This window comes from Zootoca vivipara, chromosome 15 (genome assembly GCF_965207765.1).
Source record: "Zootoca vivipara chromosome 15, rZooViv2.hap1.1, whole genome shotgun sequence".
NCBI lineage: Eukaryota > Metazoa > Chordata > Lepidosauria > Squamata > Lacertidae > Zootoca > Zootoca vivipara.
The window spans coordinates 373,633-395,447 of NC_142598.1; the positions used below are offsets into that span (position 1 = coordinate 373,633).

The 21,815-nt window shown below is 44.9% G+C and overlaps 1 protein-coding gene across 7 annotated transcripts in view; it reads left to right on the top strand.

Annotated features, from left to right (window-relative positions):
- Positions 1–21,815, top strand: part of KIF17 (kinesin family member 17) — a 39,429-nt gene that overhangs the window by 8,515 nt on the left and 9,099 nt on the right. For 5 of the 7 annotated variants that reach the window (XM_035140615.3, XM_035140616.3, XM_088658459.1 and 2 more), the window contains exons 4-9: positions 1,725–1,914; positions 3,516–3,968; positions 14,402–14,511; positions 15,501–15,648; positions 16,870–16,964; positions 19,389–19,522. In XM_035140615.3, coding sequence (XP_034996506.1) covers positions 1,725–1,914; positions 3,516–3,968; positions 14,402–14,511; positions 15,501–15,648; positions 16,870–16,964; positions 19,389–19,522 — 1,130 coding nt within the window. The remainder of the gene's footprint in view (positions 1–1,724; positions 1,915–3,515; positions 3,969–14,401; positions 14,512–15,500; positions 15,649–16,869; positions 16,965–19,388; positions 19,523–21,815) is intronic. The other 2 variants (XM_035140617.3, XM_088658458.1) reach the window with 1 other exon arrangement.

Sequence of the window (21,815 nt, forward strand, 5' to 3'; positions counted from 1 at the left end):
TTTTTACCACTGAGGCGCTTCGTAAGAACTTTACTGGTGATTCAATTTAATGTTTTCCACCAGCACTGCAGCATATTTTGCAATTTTAGGGTTCCAGTCACGCACAAGTACTTGAAGATTTTTTGGTAGTACATGATAAAATTGTTCCAAAAGTACCAGTTCTTTTAAATCATTAAAAGTGTTTACTCCAGCAGCCCTGAGCCAATGCTCCCTGTTCAAAGTGAAGTGTATTCACAGCAACAAGAAAAGAAATTTGTGCCCACCCCTATCCACTCCCTATCCACTTTCCAAAAAGCTTGATAGTAGGTCTCCACTGACACAGCAAATTGTTGCAAAGCTAGTTTTAAAATTATCATAGTCATTAAAACTGGATGGTGGCAGGTTTCCCATTACATCTGCCAATGTACCAGTTAACAGGGAGTGCAGAATTCTCATCCAGTGGCTTACAGGAACAAGAAAGTCCTCACATGTAGCTTCAAAGAGTGCAAAATATGCGACTAAACCCTGTCCTTCAGTGTATGTGGGAAACATATGCTTGTCCCAATAAACACAATTATTTCTCCCCCTGAAATATCTTTCTGGAAAGTAGTCTCCCTCGCTCCAAACCACTCTTAGTCTTGACACCTGGCCATATTCCTCCTTTACGTCTCCACCCGTCACATCTAGGGTCATCCAGCTATTAACTAGCTGGCTCCCTTCCTGCTTCTCACCAAACACCAAAGCCTCTGCCATTTCCCCTGGAATTGATGAACACTTTCTGTTGTCTAAACAGCCACTTGCCATTGACAATCAAGGTGCTGAAGCTCCCAAACTCCTGTTTGCATGTGCCACTATGCCACCATCTCAAGGAGGAGGAGGTCGCTTTTGAAGTCCTCCCTGTAAGCTTCTAAAAACTCCCATGTAGGCATGGGTTATCAGGCTTTATTGGCATCTTCTCTGGCACCAGCTACAGACATCGCACAGCAGTCTAATCTATGGCATATTCTCTCCCCCTCCCTCAGCAGGTTAACACAAAGATATATAGGGGCTGAGGAATGCCGGCACCTGCTCCCACTTTGGGGACTAATTGTTAACATCTGCAATACTTGCTTACAGAATCACTCCTTCATGACAGGAGTTTGGGGCTGGGAGTTTTGCACCCGCTAATGGCCATGTACGTTCTGTCATGTCCATGAATGCCACACATAAACAGATGACCCTGCCTTACAATGAGCCAGACTATCTTATTATTTTCTACTCTAAATAGCAGGTGCTCTTCAAGGCCTCAGATCTTCCCCAGCCTTTCAATTACCCAGATTCTTTCAGCAGACACCAGGGACTGGACCTTCTGCTGGACCTTCTGCTGTATTCTTCCCATATACTGTACTGTATGATAGTCCTCCCCCAGTTCTGTTGTATTACTGGTAAATGCAAGACCTACATTTGCAACTCTTGACCAAAAATACAGTTTGCCAGAGGTGTATAAGCGGATGCAATCCATCTGGGAAAACACACCAGTGTATAAATGGGCAGAGCAAGATGTGACCCATCTTGCCTGTAGGTGATGGGAAAAGATTTAGGAACCCATCGCCTCTGTAGGGTTTGTTCTTTGGGGTAGAGTGCCACTGTCTGTGCATAAGAGCTTTCTCCTTCCATAGCAGTGGCCCTCAAGCTTCTGGTCATTTCCTATTCAAGTGTCTTTCTGCAGCTTTTACTGTAACTTGCTGTAATGGCCCTCCTTGCAGCTGAAGGAGCATCCCGAGAAAGGGGTCTACGTGAAAGGCCTGTCACTGCACACAGTGCACAGCATCGCCCAGTGTGAGCGCATCATGGAGATGGGCTGGAAAAACCGTGCCGTGGGCTACACCCTGATGAACAAGGACTCCTCCCGTTCCCATTCCATCTTCACCATCAACATGGAGATCTATGTCGTAGGTAAAAGCTGAAAATTCCTGTGTTGAGGATGTGAATGAGACAAGTCAGGGGCTGGAGCGCAGAAGCTCAACAACTTTGATTTCCCCAAAAAAGTTCAACAATTTTGGTCTGCCTCAGGCACCGGCAGAGGTTGCCTGTGCTCTACTGGCACATCTAGAATTAAGGTGGCAGGTGGCAACATTGTCTGCTTCTCCATGGATGAAGCAAAGGTACTTGCAATTCTGCTTGAAATGAAGTTTTAAGAGCTGTTTGACAGTGGAGCTGACTCCCTCGGGAAGTGTTGGACTTTCCTTTATTGGAGGTTTTTAAGCAGAGGTTGGATGGCCATTTGCCATGGATACTTTAGCTGAGATTCCTGCATTGCAGGGAGTTGGACTAGATTAGGGTTGCCATATTTTGAAAAGCAAATAAGAGGATACATTTGCTGAGAGCGGCATAAGGAACCTTCAGAAACATACCGCCTCTCTCTCCCCTCACAGTGTGGCCGCATCAGCATTTGGGGCCTTCCCTTTCTGCCTGTTTGCATACAACAGGCTCTGCTCAGGTCTCTCCAAAGGGCCTCCAGCTGTTGCCCAGCCACCTTCCGTTCTCTCCCCCCAGTATAAGACAATAAGTGTTTGACAGTTTTAACAATGGCCAACCTGCATTTTAAATCCTCTCTGGTAACTTTGAAAGGCATAGCTTTGGAAGTCAGACATCCTTTCCCCCCAGATATGCAGGGCTTTCGACCACCTCAGTCTTCCAGCCAACCACTACACCATTTAAAAAGCGAGGCTATTGGGGAAAGGAAGCAGCGTGGGGAAATCACTGAATAAACATTGTGCTGCAATGGTGGGGATGCTTTCGTGCCTGCAAGCTGTGTTGGGGTTAGTATAAGATTCAGTCCCTGAGCACACACCTGGGAAAGGGGGAGGCATGTGGGGGGTGGCACTGTTCCCTTCCTCCTCTCTGCTTTTCTTTTCCTTCAATAAAGGTAGTTCCACCCGTGGCTAGCACAGGCATGTTTCCCAGCAAGCAAGGCCTTGATCTCGAAAGCCCCGTCCCACCATGCTGGCTTGCTTGCTTGCCTGCTCACTCACTGCTGCTGCTTGTAAGTGGCTGCCTCGGCCACCAGAGTTTCCCCAGCCATTTCAGCACCTGCCTCTGATAAAGCACAGGTTTCCAAAGCAGCAGCAGCAGCAGCAGCACCGCCACCAGGCACCGTGTGTCCCTTCTTCGTCCCAGAGCAGCCACAGCAGCCACTGCCAGCAGCCATATGGAGCGCCTGGACGTGTCATACTCGGGCGGCAACAATAAACCCCGGACATTTTGCATAATTTAAAAAATCCACCTGGACAGAAATTTTAAACCTTAAAAAGAGGACATATCTAGAGAAATTCAGACATATGGCAACCCTAGACTAGATGACCCTTGGGGTTCAGCTCCACAATCCTATGATAATCTGTAGAACTCATTGCTGCCTGATGCTGTGAAGTAGGGCTGTGCCAAGACATTTTCTCACTAATAGTGCAGCACAAGCATTAGCCTGGTATACTCTAGACAATTCAGGATCGTTCTCTTCTTTCAAGAACTCAACTCAGCCCAGACTCTTTTCCTTGCAGATGAGAGGGGGCAGGATCACCTGAGGGCTGCAAAGCTCAACCTAGTGGACTTGGCTGGGAGTGAGAGGCAGTCCAAAACTGGAGCTGTTGGCGAACGCCTCAAAGAGGCCACCAAGATCAACCTCTCTCTCTCAGCTCTGGGCAACGTCATCTCAGCCCTGGCAGATGGGAGGTGTAGGCATGTGCCCTACCGAGACTCCAAGCTGACTCGGGTGCTGCAGGACTCGCTTGGAGGCAATACCAAGACACTCATGGTGGCGTGCTTGTCTCCTGCGGACAACAATTACGACGAGACTCTCAGCACCTTGCGCTACGCCCACCGAGCCAAGAACATACGGAACAAACCCCGCATCAATGAGGATCCCAAGGATGCTCTGCTGAGGGAATACCAGGAGGAAATCAAGAAGCTGAGAGCCATTTTAGCTCAGCAGATGAACATAAACCATTTGCAAGGTAGGATCCCTTCATGCAGCTGCCTCACCACTTACTAAGATGGAATTGCTTATGTTCTGTGCCTCAATCATTGGGGGAAACCTCTGTCCACCAGTAGGGACAACAGCAGCTATTCTTCTAATCGGAGGTGGTGCCCCCTTCTCAACAGTTAGTTTGTGTACACACAACATATTCAGGAATCAATGGAAACTGAATTCTTGGGGTTTTTTGACACACTGCACACACAAACTAATCTATTGCACATTCCTCCCCATCTGCTGTTGTTGTTAGCATCCATCTGTCTTGATAGACAATAGTGTGTGCCTCTGGGGGTGATGTCAAACCATTGTGTTAGTAGCACAGAAGTGATCTTCCCAGGGCACAAGCCTGGGCAGTGTTTATGGAGGTTCTGGGCTGCCCAGGGCAAAACACCCCTTTCGGGGTGGTTCAAAGGAAAGCAGAGAAATGTTTGACACCAGCTTGGCTGCAGGAGTTGCTGGGAGGAGGCAGACCAGGCACCATCCAACTGTCTTAAGGACTCTACTCTGGATTTGTGTAGGGCTTACTCCTTAGGCTTCTCTTCTCCCAAATATACTCCAGAGGTTTAAGATCAGAGTTTTCCTTCTCTTAGTGGACTACCTTCCCATCAGAAATGCTCTTATTGAGAAAATGGTTTCATTAAAAGAAAAAAAGCTCATTGCAGATTGATTCTGTGTTATTGCACAGTACATACATTTGAAAAAAGATAACAACTGACGTAGGTGATTCCAGCCAGGTTGTATCTACAGCTGCCCAGTGACTCTGTGGGTAGGCATATACCAAGACTGCAATCGTCACTTCCTTTTCCCTTAACCTGGGGCATATGCAGGGAGGAAGAGGCATGGGTAGCTTCACCAAGGGAAAGGTTTTCAAATGCATGTTAAGTAACTATACTCACCCTTGTGAATGTCAGGCTTTAGAAACAGTCTAGATTGAAAACAGCATGTTGAGGATGTGCATGAACAATTCCAGACTGAGGTACATGTTGGTGCTACAAATGAGTTAGTGTGGACACAGTCTCAGATTAAGGATAAGTGCAGTGCTCCCCCCCCCCAAACAATGATCACAGGATACCTGACCCTTTCAGCATTATTTCAGGACCATTTCCTAAAAGGCAATATTACATTTTTTTAAATTCAAGCCATTATCTACCCACTATATCTGCTTCCTTTCCTAGAGACCCTATTGGGTGCTAAGATTGGCAGAGGGGACCCTCTTGGTAGTCCCTTTTCTCTCTAAGGCTGGGGGTGGTGGATCAGGAGAGACCCTTGCTGTGCAACTCCCTCCCCACAGAGGGGTGTCTGGTACCTTCATTATACAGCTTCCAGTGAATGCTTAAGATGCACCTCTTTTACCCTGACTTTTGGCACCTGTGTATTTTTAAGGGCCACTTTATTTTTTATGATTGTAAGTTGCTTTTAACTGTTTTAATGTAGTACCCCGCCCTGGGACCTTAAGGTGAAGGACAGGTTAAGAATAACAACACCAACAACAACAATAGAGATACAGCTATAAATAAAGGGACAATATGATCACAGGCTTGATCATTGCCCTGATTGTATTGCTGACATCCATCTGTCTCGGGAGACAATGAAGCAGTGTGTCCATTGATATGTGTCTGAAAACACCTGCATACCTTAGAGCAGGGGTCAGTAACCTAAGGTCCATGGGCCGGAAGTGGCCCACGGAGGTCGTTTGACTGGCCCACAAGGCGCCCCCGAACCGAGCTGTCTGCTCGTGTGCTGCGCTAAACCGGCACAACGCGGTGCGGGGACTTGCTTCTACAGCACCAGAAAACGCATCTGCGCACTCGCAGACGCCCAAAATCACGGGCGTGTTCACTCACATACACGCGCAATTCGGCCCACAGAGGAATCTCCGTGGGACCGATCCGGCCCAGGCAAGATAAACCTTGCCAACCACCCCTGCCTTAGAGGCCTAAGCTCAGTGGTAGAGCGAATGGTTTGCATGCAGGAGCATCTGGCAACTCCAGTTAAAAAGATAATGAGAAAAAGACCTCAGAGAGCTTCTGCCCTCCTGGCTCAGGGTGACCCCTTTATAGGCTGAGATCTTGAGAAGTTTGCTAGAGTGGCTTTTAAGGTGTCTCAGTGAGTAGAGTGCATGCTTTGCATATATATTGCTATAGGTTTTTTTTGGGGGGGACCCCTAAACCCTAATGGTCAGGGGTCCCTTTACCTTTACCTTGGGACCCAGGTGGCGCTGTGGTTAAACCACTGAGCCTAGGGCTTGCTGATCAGAAGGTTGGCGGTTCGAATCCGTGACGGGGTGAGCTCCCGTTGCTTGGTCCCAGCTCCTGCCAACCTAGCAGTTCGAAAGCACGTCAAAATGCAAGTAGATAAATAGGTACCACTCCGCGGGAAGGTAAACGGCGGTTCCGTGTGCTGCTCTGGTTTCCCAGAAGCGGCTTTGTCATGCTGGCCACATGACCTGGAAGCTATACGCCGGCTCCCTCGGCCAATAATGCGAGATGAGCGCGCAACCCCAGAGTCGGTCATGACTGGACCTAATGGTCAGGGGTCCCTTTACCTTTACCTAATCCCTAGAATTTAATAAATGGAGTTTTTATTGTTTGGGATGTGAAGGGAGAAATACAAGTTGCAGCAGAATTCCTGAGCTAGCCTATGAAGCAAAGGACCAGGCCAAGCTAGGGCCATTAAGAAACAATACAGGGCTACAGAGGGCCATTCATTGGCAAATCAAGAGAGCTGTCCTCTCCCCTTGCCCTGATTTTTGAGGCTGGGGATTTTTAAGGTTGCCAGCGTAACTGGGTGAGGTGACAGGAAAAGAATGTCTTGAGCAAGATGTGCTGGGAAGAGATGCCTTGGACTCCAGTACTGTACTGCTGTTGGAAACAAAACCCTCTTAAGATGACCATGCTGTAAGATCTGGACTCCCTCCATGCAGACTAAAGGTGTAAATATGGGAAAAAATTATATTTCTTAAAGCTACAGCAGTCTCCACTGCATTTTCAATTCTCCAAAGGAGCACAGACCCTACCGTGGGTGAGTGCTGGAATCCCCTGGAGTCTTGCTACCACTCAGCAGAGAGTGGGGGTGACACTCAGCTTTTGTAACACTGGTGTAAGAAGTGGGAACTGTGTTTCCTGGAGAGAAGGCCTAGGAGCAACATGCGCCTGAAGTCAAAATGAAGGGAGGAATAGCAGTATTCCTCAAGCTGATGGAGGAGCACCGAAAGCAGCATCATGGGCAGCAGATGCAGTGGTTCAGTAAAATGAGAATAGAGTGGGAGAGAAATCTCCTTGCAGAGCAAAGTGTGACTCCATGCCAGGAGCCAGTGGCAGAAGAAAAAGGTACCAAGGTGGCTGGAGTGGAGGAGGAGCTGCTAATTGATCTCTCTCCTACTCCCTGAGCTCCAGCAGTGGAGGAAGAAAATGCCTCAGGGGAGAAAGGCTGCAACCTGAGCTGCTTCTGGTTGACCCCTGGAAGCCGCCTGTGGAAGAGGAGAAAATGGAGGTGGCTGAGAGCCTGACAGAGGAGCCCGTGCCTGTGGAGGTGCCAGAAAGAGGGGAAACTGTTCCTGAGGAGTTGGGGGAGAAGCCAGCACCTACGGGAAAGGCAGTAGTGTCCTTTCTCCCTGAGAAGATGTTGATTATCTGTGCACAAGGGGAAATGGCGCTTTCTTCAGTGGAGGAAAACACAAAGGAACAACTCCAGCCTTCTGTCCGCTCACTGCCAAGGGAGCAGTTGGCTCCTCCTGAGTTGGTTTCGGTGGAATTTCCCCGAGCGAAAGAGGCTGCCCAGGAGCAGCATGAGGCTTGTGTGCCTGCAGAAGTGTGTGAGATAATAATTGCCAGTGGTTTTACCTCTTGGATGCCCCAAGATGGTCTGCAAGGGTTGGTGGCACCTGTCTTAATGCTGGGGGCAGCAGCCAGGATCACCCAGAGTCCAATGGGTTGAAGGGAAGAAAGTGACTGGGGAAGTTAGCCCCATGAGTAAGGAAAGGGGGTGGGGTTCTGTCCACCCATGTGGATGGGGTAGGCCTGGAGATTCTGAAGAAAGTGGCCCAGGTAAAGCCTGGTGGCGAGATTTTGATTTGAAGTTTGGGGCAGGGGATGAATTAAACTGGGCCCAAGGTAGGAGAAATGGAGAAGGGGATTCCCCCTTTGCCAGAGAGGAAGCAGTAGAGATCCTAAAATTGTGCTGGAATCTTGTTGTTGTTTAGTCGTTTAGTCGTGTCCGACTCTTCGTGACCCCATGGACCAGAGCACGCCAGGCACTCCTGTCTTCCACTGCCTTCCGCACTTTGGTCAAACTCATGTTGGTAGCTTCGAGAACACTGTCCAACCATCTCGTCCTCTGTCGTCCCCTTCTCCTTGTGCCCTCAATCTTTTCCAACATCAGGGTCTTTTCCAGGGAGTCTTCTCTTCTCATGAGGTGGCCAAAGTATTGGAGCCTCAGCTTCAGGATCTGTCCTTCCAGTGAGCACTCAGTGGTGATTTCCTTCAGAATGGATATGGTAGGTATGATCTTCTTGCAGTCCATGGGACTCTCAAGAGTCTCCTCCAGCATCATAATTCAAAAGCATCCATTCTTCAGCGATCAGCCTTCTTTATGGTCCAGCTCTCACTTCCATACATCACTACTGGGAAAACCATAGCTTTAACTATGTGGACCTTTGTCGGCAAGGTGATGTCTCTGCTTTTTAAGATAAAGCAATGACAAAAGCAATGACAAACCTAGACAGTTAAAGCTGTCTATTTTTTCTTTGTTTTTTTTTAACCAAGTCCAGGCCAAATTAAATAAAATCTGTAATCCTCACTTAATTTCTCTGGTCCATTCGCCAGTCCCTCCAGGAACCCAGAACAGGTTTCTTCAGGGACTTCCTTTAAAATCACTTCTTTAGCTTGCAGGAAATTTAAATTAAGCTTTACTCTTCACTCCCCCCCCCCCCCGCTTCAGGGAGAGAGCTTTTAAATCCAATTGGTAACAAATTAAATGTTTCTTTTCACCTTCCCGGCAGGGATCAGGTTACTGTTTCATCAGTCTCACAATAGGGGAGGTCAACTTCCCTTTTACACCTCCTCCGTGTCCAAATCAATTCCAATTCCAATTGTTTTAAATAATTTACTCACGGGTCCCGAATTCTTTGATTTAAAAAAGGGAAGGAATCCACCACTCTCCATTGCCGGCACGTAGCTTCACTTCGCGAGGGTGACGATCGCTCTCAAAATGCCTCCCCGCGACTACCACTCAAGCTCTCTCCGGAGCTCTAAGGCTTGCCGGGGAGTTGAGGAGTCGCGGATCGGGGCACCGCTGAGCTAATTCGTCCCCAGGACGCACTACCTGGGGCTCTTTTGGGGAGGCGGGTCGCTATCTCACCCTCCCCCCCCCTCGCAAAGCCGGGTTGACTCGGAGCTCAAGGCAGACCCTGCCATTCAGCGCTGGCGGTGGCCGGAAGTCCAGTTAAAGCTGTCTAGGTTTGTCATTGCTTTTCTCCCAAGAAGCAGGCGTCTTTTAATTTTGTGACTGCTATCACCATCTGCAGTGAACATGGAACCCAAGAAAGTAAAATCTCTTACTGCCTCCATTTCTTCCCTTTCTATTTGCCAGGAGGTGATGGGACCAGTGACCATGATCTTCGTTTTTTTGATGTTGAGCTTCAGACCATATTTTGCACTCTCCTCTTTCACCCTCATTAAAAGGTTCTTTAATTCTTCCTCACTTTCTGCCATCAAGGTTGTGTCATCAGCATATCTGAGGTTGTAGATATTTCTTCCGGCAATCTTAATTCCACCTTGGGATTCATCCAGTCCGGCCTTTTGCATGATTAATTCTGCATTTAAGTAAAATAAGCAGGAGACAATATACAGCCTTGTCGTACTCCTTTCCCAATTTTGAACCAATCAGTTGTTCCATATCCAGATATAAAAAAATGCTTTTAAAAAAAGCGTTTTTAAAAATACATTGAATTTTTCATTGTCGTCTAGTGTCACATTGTATATTGCACTTAAACATTTTATTTGCACCTGTTTTGCTGAGACCTGTGTCTTGAAGTGGGACTTGAGGAGTTTGGGGCCTGATCCACAAGCAGCAGGGAGGCAGAAATGATATAATAGGAAGTCTCCAGAAAGACTGAACCTGTGATTTTTATCCCCTTGAGAACTGTTTAATAGTCTTTAATATTGGCTTGAATTGATAACTTTATGTGGAAATTGCAAGACCAGGACTTCTGTGTAGCTGTGTAAGCTACTAGAACTAAGAGCTCTGTGGATACCACAGGCAGGCTACGGCAACAAGGGGGTGGAGTTTCCATTCTTGGGACTAAGTTCAGCAACCATCCTGAAATACCACCATGTGTTTTTCTTTGTCTCCTTGCATGCTGCTGCTGCTGCTGCTGCTGCTGTTCAGTGATGTACATTTTGGAGGCTTGTGATGATTAAAACTGCTAATGGTGTTTAGGAATGTTCTGATAAGTAATGATGATAATGATGAAGGAGGGTCTTTGGAGGAGACAGCTGTGATACTAAGGCAGACATCCTGGCTTAAATATGTCATGGAAACGCTGTCCAATCTTGGCTGTCCAATGGGGGTGACTGGGTAAGTGGCACTGGAAGGCTGAAACAGAGACCAGAATGTACCTCAAGAGTAGGCATAGGCAAACTCGGCCCTCCAGATGTTTTGGGACTACAATTCCCACAATCCCTGACCACTGGTTCTGTTAGCTAGGGATCATGGGAGTTGTAGTCCCAAAAACATCTGGAGGTCCAAGTTTGCTTATGCCTGGACAAGAGGAAGGGAAAAGCCTGGAGAATTCCAGGGCAGCTGGAGATCATTTGGAGAGGAGCTGTTATTGTGTTTTCAAACACGACACTGTGCTATGATCTGCTTTGATATATTGAACTGAATGCTGTTAGTGCCATTTCTGTTATGTCTTTTGCACAGCTATGGAAAGCTGTCCCTTTTTCTAAAAGGGGGGTGGTGTTATACATTTGGGGGGACCCCCCCTAAACCCTAGAATTTAATAAATGGTGGAATTTTGATGTGAAGGGAGAAATACAAGCTGAAGAGGAATTCCTAAGCGGGCCTATGCAAAAAAACCTGGCCAAGGTAGGGCCATTAAGAAACAATACAGGGCCACTGAGGGCCATTGGCAATAGAAGAGAACTGTCCCCCCCCCCTTGCTCTGAGGTTTGAACAGTGACTGGGGGTTCAGAGGTTTGCCAAGGTAGGTGACAGGAAAAGGTGACTTGAGCAAGGTGTGCTGGGAAGAAGAAAGAGAACAAAAAGAGAGAGATCCGTTTTGGGCAGACTTGCTGAAGGCAGGCTGGGAGAAATGCCTTGGTGCCCGGTGTTGGACTGTGGTGGGAAATGAGCCTCTCTTGAGATGACCATGCTGAAAGATTTGGACTCCCTCCATGCAGACTTCAAAGGAAGACAGGCGCTGGGTGAGTGCCTGGAACCCCCAGGAATCTTGCTTCTGCTCAGCAGAGAGTGGGGGGTAGCACCCAACTTTTGTAACAATATATTCAAGCCCCATCCAAGAGGCCAGAGAACTCAGTTGGAGGAGGCAGTAGTGGGTTAGATGTACAAAGAAGTGGAAGTTTGGATATGCAGTTCTGTATTATTTTAAATACAAAAGGGGGGGGGGACTCTGATAGGAAGGAAGGAAGGAAGGAAGAGTGGAACAATAGCCAGGACAAGAAGCATCCCAAGGTGCTACACCAGGCCTGAGCAATCCACACATTTAGATAAAGCGTGTGGTGCTGCCTCCTGGAACTATATCACTACAGAATATGGAAAGTGAAGACCTGGGAGCAGGAGCCATGCAGCCTTCCTGTTATTCTTCCCCCTGACCACAGACTGTGCTCACGGAGGTTGAGTGAGGTTGGGCAACTCTGGCCAGGCAAATAGACTCCCATCTGTCACTATGTGATAGAAGCCTGTTCTTGTTTTTTGTTCAAAAAATGTTGCATTTTAATATCATTTTTTGATTAATAAGTCAAGGTGCAAAAAGGAACAAAAGTGTCATAAAATGACAGAGCATTGCTATAAGAGTTTCCACTTCAAAAATAATATTTAAAATGTTAAATGAGTATTCCATGCTGCATTGGGAGAGCTAGGATTGCTAGGTTTCTAAGTATTATCTTTTGAAGTATTCTGACATACAAAATAAATAATTTTTACAACACAACATTGACACTAGGAATTGCATTGCTGTTGGGCACTAACCCAAAGGTGTCCTTGATGAAAACTAGTAAGTGGATTGAAAAAGAACTACTCAAGTGACCCTGACACAAAAACCTCGCACATACACTGTGTAAAATAATAAACATTTACTATGCCCCTTCTCTCTTTCCCTGCTCTCCTCCCATACCTGTCTTCTCCCCCAACCTTCCACCATCAAAGTCTCACATCAGACATAACTGATCTGTAAAGAGGACTTTATGATCTGAAAATAGAGATGATGTATGTACTTCTGTAACCCAAAAAACTTTAATGAAAACAATTTCTTTAAAAAGGTGTCCTTGATGGTGGCACAGCTACATTCTCTTGTTGTACTCCTAATTGCGATGGCATTTGCTATCATTAGGAAGAAAGGCATTTCCTCAGAAACTCCCCTACTGCAGTTTAAGCAGGTTCGTAGTGGGAGGGGGGGGGGTAGCCAGGTTTTACCCTGGATGAACCCTCCAGAGGGGACCATGGGAGACTCCCAGGCTGTGTGAGATTCCTCCGACTGTGGCCGTCCTTGGCTCTGGAGTCAGCTCTGATCCTCATCTTTCCAAGGATGCTTATTTGCAAGGGGAAGCAGGAAAACCTTGGGAGGCAAATGTCAGGATTTATCCCCCTTTCCCTTTCCTCCTGTCTGTTTTTGCAATTATGTGAGACAGAAATCCTGGAGAAGGAAAGGGTGGAGAAGGCTGCCCTCCTTAAACTTGGGAATCATTGCGGATTGGAAGGCACCCAGCCAACCCCTTGAACTATCCTTCCTCCTTCTTTTGCTCCCCTCAGCATCTCAGAGATCAATTAAAAGTGGTGAAGAGATCAGAATATCACCTATATCTTTCGGAAACAGGAGCTTTTGTCATGATTAAACAATATAAATGGCAAATTCACAAGATAAGCACTTTGAAGTATTGTTTGCTTATAATATGTTTTCTCTCTGTGTGTGTTTGTACAGTATGTGTCTGTATCTAGAGGACAACTTGTATATAAAGAGGGCACTGTGTAAAGATTGTACAGTCTTATACTGTACTGCAATCTTAAGCATTTTTACTCATAAGTAAGTCCCACTGAGTTCAATAGAACTTACTCTCTGGTATGTGCCTGATCATTATCACAGTTTCTATTATTAATATAATATAATATATGCACAAGGGGGTGCTAGACTGAGTCTTTGACCCAGATGAAAGAAAGCCTAGTTTCGCCCCTGGTTAAGTGCTGGGAAAATTGTGACTTCCCACAGTGATTGATTGGTTTTACTTGGTACCTATATGCTGCTTTTCCACAATGAGCTGTACCCAAAGCGGCTTATGGCAAACATTCAGGACATTGATAAAGTACATTGATAATACAAATATACAATACAAAACAAGTCAGTAAATTAAAAATAATAAATATCCAACCATTCAGCAAACACAGAATAAACTCAATATTACAAAGAAAAAACTAATCTCGACATAAATACAAAGCAAAAATGAGAGTTACCTGACAATAACATTTCTAGCGCTGGTCTTGCTGCACTCCAAGGAGCCTGCCTGGCTTAGGTGTGCTTCAGAGAGGGGGAGAGCTCTGAGGAGCTTGATAACAGTAAAAGAGAAATGTCAGAGAGCAATGATGGTCAGTCTGTTCCCTAGCCGCCTGGAAGTGCCAACTGCTGGTACAGGTCTTATTGCACTTCAGAGGCACCTCAGCATCCTGGCCCACATACAGTTCAGAGGGGAGAGGTCCTCTGATGACATACAGCTGGGGTAGACAAACAAAGGGTATGAAATCAAGATTGGCCACAGCAACTGAATCACCAATGTATATTTCCCATTGTTCAATAACAAAAGAAACAGAACATCCCAGGGTTTTGAAAGGCTCTTAATATATTTGTGGTCAATATAAACTATATCAAACTACAGTGGTACCTCGACCTACGAATGACTCGACTTACAAATGTTTCGAGTTATGAACAGAGTTCCACCCGCCATTTTGGATGCGGTTTAGATAGGATTTTTTCGACTTACAATTTTTTTAAAAAAATTCCCCATTGGCTTTGACTTACAAATTTTTCAACTTACGAAGGTCCGTTCGGAACAGATTAAATTCGTACGTCGAGGCACAAATGAATTCCTTTGGGTCATCAGGGAAAAGTGAGCTTTGCTACCAGGCCCCATTTCCAAGCTTTCCAGGTGTGCCATCTTCTCAGTCCTGTCCTTTCTCCTTCCTTAGTGGAGTTGTCTCATGCGCTGCCTCCCGAGGCTGCTCAGCCTGAGGTGAAGCCAGAGCCCTCTCTTGAATCCCTGGCAGATATTGAGAAAGAGAAGCAGCTGATTCGAGAAGTAAGTGGGGGCAACCCTATCTTCCTTCTGGCAACAGGGATGGGTGGGATTCCAGTACAGTCTTCCATGCACAAACTTGCCAGGTCACTTTTCTAATTAGCTGAACAACACATATTATGGTTTAAATTATGTTCCAGCATCTATTCTTTTGTCAAGTATTTGCTGAGTTTAATACCTAGCTTTTGGTAGTATGCCTTTATATTTTTCTACTGTGGTTATTGTACCAATATTTTGAGATACTGTTGTTGTAGTATATGCTGCATTAGTGTATTTTATAAACCACCCTGGAATCTGATAATGAAGGGTTTATCATTATTTTAATAACTAACTAACTAACTAACTACAGGTAGGTAGCCGTGTGTTGGTCTGTCGTAGTTGAAACAAAATATAAAAATTCCTTCCAGTAGCACCTTAGAGACCAACTAAGTTTGTCATTGGTATGAGCTTTCGTGTGCATGCACACTTCTTCAGCACTTAACCTATCTTCAGATAACTAACTAACTAACTAACTAACTAACTAACTAACTAACATATATGTACAGGTAACGTGTGTGTGTGTGTGTGTGTGTGTGTGTGTGTGTGTATTAGCATCATTGATAAAAACACCCAAGAAACTAGTGACAATGCCAGACAATGCTCTCTCTTTGGGAGAGCAGTCCACAGATAAGCCATCACAACTGAAAATATCTTTTCTCCTGACTACTTGATTGCCAGAGTTTGACCTTCTGATTTCAGCTGTGGTCCTAAGCACAGCCATTTGAAAAAAACCAAAATGATCAAACCTCTAATGATATTCATGGTATTTCCTTCTAGTTAAATATGCTTAGCAAAGTTTACATTAAGGCCAAGTTTCTTAAAAATCTAAAGTTTTCAATTCTCTTGAAAATATAAATGAGCAAAACCACTGTGTGTCCTCCCTCAAAAAATATGCTCTAGAGTTGGAATGTGCCACACAAGGATCCCTCAGCTGTTTTCCTTGACCTTCTCAGGAGTATGAGGAGAGGCTGGCACGGCTGAAGGCTGACTACGAAGCTGAACAAGAATCTCGTGTCCGGCTTGAGGAGGATATCAGCGCCTTAAGGAATGCTTATGACATGAAGTTCCATACTTTAGATGAGAACCTCCAAAAGGAAGCAGGTATGAAGCCAGAAGAGTGGCTGAATAATGTACCTTTAAGTTGGAAGGGGTGGGTATCCTTGCACATCTCTATGACCAGCAGTTAAATTATGTTTAATAATTTCAGGCTATTAAGTTTCAGGTTAAATTATGCAAAGCAGTGAAATTAAAAGAACAAATGATGCAGACTAGGAGACTGTAGGCTGCGCTCTTGAATAGGATTAGGATGTACTATTTTGACATTCCTCTGGTCCCAGAGATAGTGCTGAGAGACAGCTGCTCCACCAGCTGATATTTGTAAATTAAAGGAAAAAGCTCCTGGCCTGATTTGTTGACAAGTCTTATCATTTGAGGAACAGGAAATGCTCAAGATATCCTCTTGTTTGAGCCCTGGGGCCTTACTTATGAGAAAGATCATTCCCCATCCTGGCGTTAAAATTCCCCCACACAATAAGAAGGTAGTTAGGATATCCAGTAGAGACTCTGTCCAACACTCATCCACCCTTTGCCAAATCTCTGCTGTCATGTCTGAGGTTGATACAAATCAGCAGTTGATACAAATCCTCTATCTCTGCGATCTCTGCATCTAAAGTGACAGATTTCAAAATACAGTAGCTAAACTGCCACTTCCACGCCTGAGCAAGGAAATTTTCCGGGCAGGTTGCTCCCATGTCCTAAAGCCCTGGAGCTTTAGCGAGTTTGTCTCCAGGAGCCAAATCTCTTGCAGACAGACTACGTCAGATGTGTCTAGGTACCTTTTAAAATCAGAGTCAGCTAATTTGTTCCTCCAGCCTGCAATATTTCAAGATAAAAGTTTTAGGGGCTGGGCTAATTCTTTATCGGTCAATAGTCAATCTGCAGGATAAGGTGTGTCTGTTTCCTACCCGCCAGTCGGAAATCGACAGCTGATGGAATTCAATTATACTTTTTAACCTGAGGACCCTCTTTTGAGGCAACTTCTGTGCAATATGACTAGGAAGGGACTGGTTCTTTAAAGAAATCTGATTGCTGCTGTTGGCTTTTAGTATGTTTTAAGGCTTTGTTATTATTATTGCTATATTTATTATTCTGTTGTCTTAGTTATTGAAAGTGCCCATGGAAAGACAAAGTAGATATTTTAGAAGTCAATATATAAATACATAAAATTACATCACTCTCAGTTAAAAACTACTGCCTCTCTCAAGTTTAACAGAGCTTCAGGCTAAAACTCATTTTTTCTCTGCATTCCTTTCTTTTCTCTAGAAACCACCCAGACAGTTGAAGCTATTGCTGACCAAGCTTCTTTGCCTCCAGGCCTTCCTGAAGAAACTGAAGTGTCAGCCAAGGTACCCAGGAAGGTGAACTTCCCTCAACAGATAAAATGATGGCCATGCATAAACCCTTCAAAAATACTTCTAAAATGACACAAGATGTGTCAGACTGTACTTCATAATTTGTGGTGTCAGGGTCTGTGTAACATGAACCACGATGGCCATGCAGAGTAGCTCTGTCACAGGAGACTGGAGTGTGTTTCAGTTGGAGGGAATTTGGATTTAATAATAACAGGCATTTAACAATATACCATTTATATCACTGTGTTTAGGTATCATGATAGAAACCATGACTTAGATACACCCTCCCCCCCTTCCTTTCCCCGTCTTTAGGAGCAGCTGCAAAGAGACTGGGCAGCACTTCTGCTTCTGTCTTTGACTGACTGCAGTTTAGCATTACAATATGCCCAACCCTAAACCATGGTTATTCTTAGCTATGGGCTTTTGAAGCAAGCCAACTTCTGACTTAAACCAAATTTTTAAGTTGGTTTGTTAATACTTATTATGTTTTTTTATGCAATAAGCTATGCTTAATAAATAAAAAACCCAGATGTGAATGCTTCTAAATTTATCTTTGCAGCTACAGCATAGGTAGGAGAAGAGAAGGGAGGGGAGCATCCAAGCTCATTACTATCACAATAAACTGTGGATTATCATGACATCTAAACATAGCCCTCTTGGTGTAATTCTTACAAGAGCCAGGTAAATTAGGTCAGCAGCGGAGGATAGTGGCTTCCCTAAAGCCTTTTAGCAGGTTCACAGCAGAGTAGTCTTTTAGGCCCAAACCACTTCTCAACCGTTATATCAGGCTTCCTCATACTCGGCCCTCCAGATGTTTTCAGACTACAGTTCCCATCATTCCTGACTTGCTAGCTAGGGATCATGGGAGTTGTAGGCCAAAAACATCTGGAGGGCCAAATTTGAGGAAGCATGTGTTATATCTTACAGGCTAGCCCAGTTTGAATATATGCTGTGTTGTGGTGTGCTCAGACACAGCAGTGGCATCTTGAAGACAAACCAATTTATTTTAGTATAAGCTTTCAAGGACTATTCTAATCCATTATACCAACTCCAAGTTACTAGAGGGACCCAGTGGTGGCCCATCCTGTTTCACCAATTGAAGTGAAACAGAAAGGTGCTTCTGCCCCCCCCCCCGCTAACACCAGAATGCCCCCTTTTGCTGATGCTTAAGCACCCTTTGAGGTGCTTAATTATGGGATTCAAGTGAATTTAATGAACTGTGTCCGATGTAACAAATTACAGTGGTGCCTCGCAAGACGAATTTAATTCATCCCGCGAGTCGCTTCGTATAGTGAAAAATTCGTTTTACGAAGCGGCTCCCATAGGAACGCATTGAAGTGCGGTTTCCCATAGGGTGCCTCGCAAGACGCGAGGCACCCTATGGGATGAAAAAAATTCGTCTTGCGAAGCACGCCAAAGGAAACTTCATCTTGCGAGTCTCCATTGAAATCGCAAAACGCATTCGTCTTACGAAAAATTCGTCTTGTGAGGCATTCGTCTAGCGAGGTACCACTGTATTAAAGCCAGTACTTTTATATAGTTCCATGAGATAACTATACTTGAACTTAATAGGTATTCTCCTGGATTAAAACAGTTTTGAAAAGCAGACTAAGGGCTCATCCAGATGTATGCTTCTCCCACGATTTCTAGGCATGGGTCCCAGAGGTTTTCCCTGGGAAAACCCGCTGTTTACTGCCGAATTGGAACAAACATCAGTCCTCAGAAAAAACAATTGTTTTTCCCAATTCTACAGTAAACAGCGGGTTTTCCTGGGGAAAGTGGTGGGACAAAAAAGGACCTCTTTGACCCATACCTAGAAATCATGGGACAAATGGAAGTGCGGATGAGTCCTTCAGGCACATGTGTGTTTATTTAGAAGTGAGTCCCACTAAGGTCTCCAGTAAGTGGTATAGGATTACATTCATGCTTTGCTCAGGAATAAATCCCACCGAAATAAGTGAGGCTAATTCTGGGTAAACATGCTTTAGTTGAGATTCCTTCACTGCAGTGTGCATTGTGAAGTCAGCAGCTCAGTTGCTCTGCTGGTTGATGAGAGAAGCATTTCCCTGTTGCCCAGCAACTTCAGGGCATGTCCAGGGAGCAAACTGTTTCCTCTCCCTTTCCTCTCCCAGAACCTTGCACAACAGCTGGGTTGGCTGGGACTGAAGTATGGCCGCAGCAAAACCAACAGCAGTGGGAACCAAGCACTGGATGCACAATGCTCCAGCAAGCCTTGACCGTAGACTTCAGACTGTGTGTCCAGTGGACGGGCCAGTCTTGGTTTCCCTTCTCTCAATCCATTCTGGAAGATTGGCAAAATATAGGATGTTGAATTTTGGAAACTTGTATGCGAATCAGCTTCAGTCCATCCCTCAATGTGGATATCATACATATTCAAAATGGCTGCCTCCCATTTTTCCTTACACTCAGGAGTCCAACACAACTGAGCCTTCTGTTCCTTCTGTGGCCCAGAATACGGAGAAAGCTGTCAGACCGGGGACACCTGGGACTGATGTGGCTGAGGAACTCCCAGTGGCAGTGAACCAGCAGCAAGTGCTTGCCAGGTCGGTGTGAGGAATAGACAGACCATCAAGGGGGGCCAATGTTTGTTGGACTTGCTCCTTTGCTCTGACCCAGAGAGGCTCCAGTGTGGGCACTCTAGGCCTGAAGCAGACACTGTTCCATTTTCCTTCCGTGTTGGGGGATTGGAGTCCCCGCATACACCTTCATTTCATTTCATTTTTAATTTGTATGTCCCCTTTCTATATCTATGCACAAGGCAATTTACAAGCTGAAGAAACAACAAAATATCCTACACCTCATCCAATACAAAAAGTCACAATAAAAACCTAACTTTAAAATAAACAACTTACGGTACACCATATAATGTAATATTCAATAATCCATTAGAATATACTAGTGCACAATAAAATTAAATGTCAGCAAATAAGAGTGAATTTCTGTTTAATTATTAACAATTACAATAAATAATTGCTAATCAATAATAACAACAGCAAGCCACAATGCATAAAATAACACAATACATACAAAACCATGTAAAAGGATCAAATTGAGAAACAAAGACACACAACTTATAAAATTATTTAAAAATAAAAGCCCTGAACTCCTCTCTTCGCAACTGCTTCTGCTGTTCTTACAAGTCACGGTCTGGGAAAGGCTCCTTGGCCTGGGGGGGGGGAGGCAGGTGGAAAATGGCAACTTCTTCTTCCTTCATGACAGTAGATACTCACTTCATCCTCATTTGTCCCCACTTGCTTTTCCACCATGCTTTCCTTCTCATCCTCCCTTGGCTCAGCTTCTAAGCAACCAGGTATGGTCCAGAGCAGTGGTTCCCAACAGGTGGTCCGGGGACCCCCAGGGGTCCGCAAGCTATGCCAGAGGGGTCCGCAAGATGCTATTAGAATAAAAAATATATTAAATATATTTCATATGATAACAGATTTTTTGTTTTGGCCGCTTCCTGCATGAGCAGAGTCTAGCGCAAAACTAGAATTAGATAGAGGCAGTAGTTCTGCTGTATGCCGTTTACAAACACTACTGTTTTGCAAAGAGGCAGTGCGCGCATTCTACTAACGCTCACCTCCCCAAGATGCTTTGCGCGCGTTGGCTTCATTTGTGCGCTACTGCGCAGGTACCCTGTCTTCTCCATTCCCCTCCCTCCTCCCTGGCGCGCGTTGCCTCTTTGCAAAACAGTAGTGTTTGTAAACAAAGCGTTGTTTTTTGCGGAAGCTACAGTTTGCGTAGTTAAAAATGGACCGTTGGTTAAAAAGTGGTTCGTTAAAACGACAAAGGCCTACAGAGGAAGAGGAAGATAATGCATTTGATGTTCAAGCAACTGTAAAAAACGTATAAATATAAAAAGACTCTTAATTTGGCTCTCACTTTTTAATTTTAGGATTGGGAATTAATGGGGGTCCTTGCCACAATAGCGGCTCCTCGAGAAAATTTTGTTGGGAACCCCTGGTCCAGAGGATCTTGTTTCAGCTGCCTCTCCGGCTAGCCTTTGAAGTCTGTCTCCCTGCTGACCCCCACTTCCTGCTTCAGTTCCAACAACCTTTGAATGTGCAGGCTCTGTCTGGCATGAATTTTTTTTTTCCTTTCGGAGGAATTTATTTTCTTCAGTCCACTAGAAGATTGGTTCTCAAACTCTTTTTTTGGGGGGAGGGGTTGACAGATTTATTGAGGTTTCTCAGTCACAAAATCAGAAATAGTGGGAAGTTTCCCTGAAACTGTAAAATAGCTTGCCCATTATCACCAGTATTCTCCTACAATGTGTTGGACATAAGAATAAGAAGAATAATTTATTATTTATACCCCACCCATCTCTGGCACACGCAGTTTAGACTGAGTACACACTATAGCTTTATTTTTTCCCCTTTTAAATTTTCCATTTTACAATGTTTCAACAACAATAATTAAATCAAAACAAATTTAACCTACATTTTATTTGACTTTACTCTGCCCCCCCTTTGCGGTTCCTTATTTTATATCATAATCTTACTGCATAACCAATTCAAACCTATTTACAAATTTATCATTTTTACTCCCGTTATTTCTTACTGCTCATGTTTATGTCAATCCTGCTAACATTTCTAATTGTTTACAGTTTGTCTTCATATATTCCCACACTATAGTTTTAAGGCACATACAAGGCATTCTTTTCTTCAAAGAATTCTGGGCCCTGTCGTTTTTAAAGGTTGCTGGGAATTGTAACTCTGTGAGGAGGAAAATATAGTGCCCAGAATTGTTTGAGGGGAAGAATATGCTTCAAATCTACACAGCCTATGGGGAGCAATTGGGAAGCTGAACAGGACTGGCTAGCACCCAATAATCTTT